General features: G+C 45.6%; 1 protein-coding gene across 1 annotated transcript; it reads left to right on the top strand.

Moving 5' to 3' along the window:
- The first annotated feature begins 484 nt into the window (after positions 1 to 484).
- LOC122401540 lies at positions 485 to 979 on the top strand. Its single transcript, XM_043403741.1, has one exon. The coding sequence runs from the start codon at positions 719 to 721 to the stop codon at positions 977 to 979; it is 261 nt and encodes an 86-aa protein (XP_043259676.1). The 5' UTR covers positions 485 to 718.
- The last annotated feature ends 706 nt before the right edge of the window (positions 980 to 1,685 follow it).

The following is a 1,685-nucleotide window of genomic DNA, read 5'->3' as shown; positions in this document are numbered from 1 at the left end:
ATCGTCGACGATCGTCTTCGCGGTACATTTGACAGGACGGATTCCACGAGACGGTAGTTATTGATTTCGGGCGCTTTGTTGCACGTGTTTTATTTCAAACAAGCATACAGAGATACCGTTGACACGGTCTTCGTTAATTATGTCACCGTGGAGGAGGATCGAGAGCGATTTCTTTGCCGCGCAGCTTTTTACCCGTGAAACGACAGCTTCGTCTTTCGTTAAATCTGTTGAAGAAGAAAGCTGCCCGGTTTCGAGGCATCCTATCTGATTAAAAAACTGATTAAACGCCCTGTCGTGAGATTAACGGTGTTCGATAACGCGCGATTTTACGGATAAAAAGTCGAGCAACCTACGATTAAAGTCACGGAGTCGCGATGGAGAGAGACTTGGAACCGTTCGATCGGTTTGATCGTCAAGTCGATACGATCAGCGAATTGTCGAGACACCGTGTATGGACGCACCGTGTGACGGGAAGGTAATTCGAGATGTGATGATCGCGGGGACAACGATGATGTCGTCGGAGGGGCATCGTGGATTCATTCGTTTGTTAAAGACCGGTTAAACGATAACGCGTGACAAAGTGAAGTTTCCACCGAGAAAAAAGGAACGCCGGGCGAACGAGTCGGCGTTCCGTCAGCTGTTCGCCCTGTTTCATCAGCGCAAGCCTCGGGATCCCTTGCGAGGACAGAACGCTGCCTCGTCGGTTCCCTTGCTCGAGATGGGCGCGAGAGCATGGGACTACGAGGCACTGCCGGAACTTCACACCTCGACGGCCGTTACACCGTCCTCGACGCCACCGAATGCACAGCAGAAGATGCACCCGCCCAGGGTCTACTTCCAGGCGGAGAACCTGGCGTCCACTAGGAGACGGAGCAGCTCCAGACTGCTCGCGCCCCAGTCATCCTGCAGAAGACGCAGCAGAAGCATGAGCGCTTGGAGCGACCTGTCGAGGTCCTCCTTCAAGCTGGATGAAAGGTAGGACGTTGTTCCGACCATCCACCCTGTACGTTCCACGGTGAAACTTTGCCAATATGTACGCTAATAGCCCCATCGATACGGTTCTTTGACTTGGTTATTTTTATCGAATCGGTGATCATCGAAAGCAGCGTTCGTTTGTTCGTTTGAATAGTTAATTTCCTTCAGGGTGTAAGAAAGTTTTTGTCTTTGTTCAGGCTTTGCAAGTTGAAGACTGATAGTTCTGGATTTATTTATTTAACGCATTCGAATTGAACTGTACCATACAGGGTGTTCTATACGGCTAGAAGCCACAAAATAAGACGAAAATCAAGAATAACAATTTCTTGATGGAGGCTTCGTTAAAAAGGTATTCAAAAATTAAATTAAAAAATTTCAAATCATTCTGGAAAAATTATTTTTAGTTACGAGGGTCGATTACAATTATTTGTGGTCAATAGACATATGCCCGAAATCCTACGGGCTTTTGAGACAAAAATTCGAATAGGTGCCTAAATTATTCGACGAAACAAAATTTGTTCAAATCGATCTGAAAAAATTATTTCCAGTTGTAGGGGTCAATTATAATCGTTTTTGGTGAATAGACATATACCCGAAATCCTACGCAGTTTCGAGAAAAAAATTCCTTACCGAAAATATAATGTCTGACCATACGTTGACATGTTTCACTGAAATTTCATGAGTACGTTTAGGAAATCATAACTTCTGAA

Source organism: Colletes gigas, unplaced genomic scaffold (assembly GCF_013123115.1).
Source record: "Colletes gigas isolate AHSC1104 unplaced genomic scaffold, ASM1312311v1 Colletes_gigas_Sc00025, whole genome shotgun sequence".
NCBI classification, from domain to species: domain Eukaryota; kingdom Metazoa; phylum Arthropoda; class Insecta; order Hymenoptera; family Colletidae; genus Colletes; species Colletes gigas.
The sequence above is the reverse complement of the archived record's forward strand: the minus strand, read 5'-3'. Positions and strand labels throughout refer to the sequence as shown.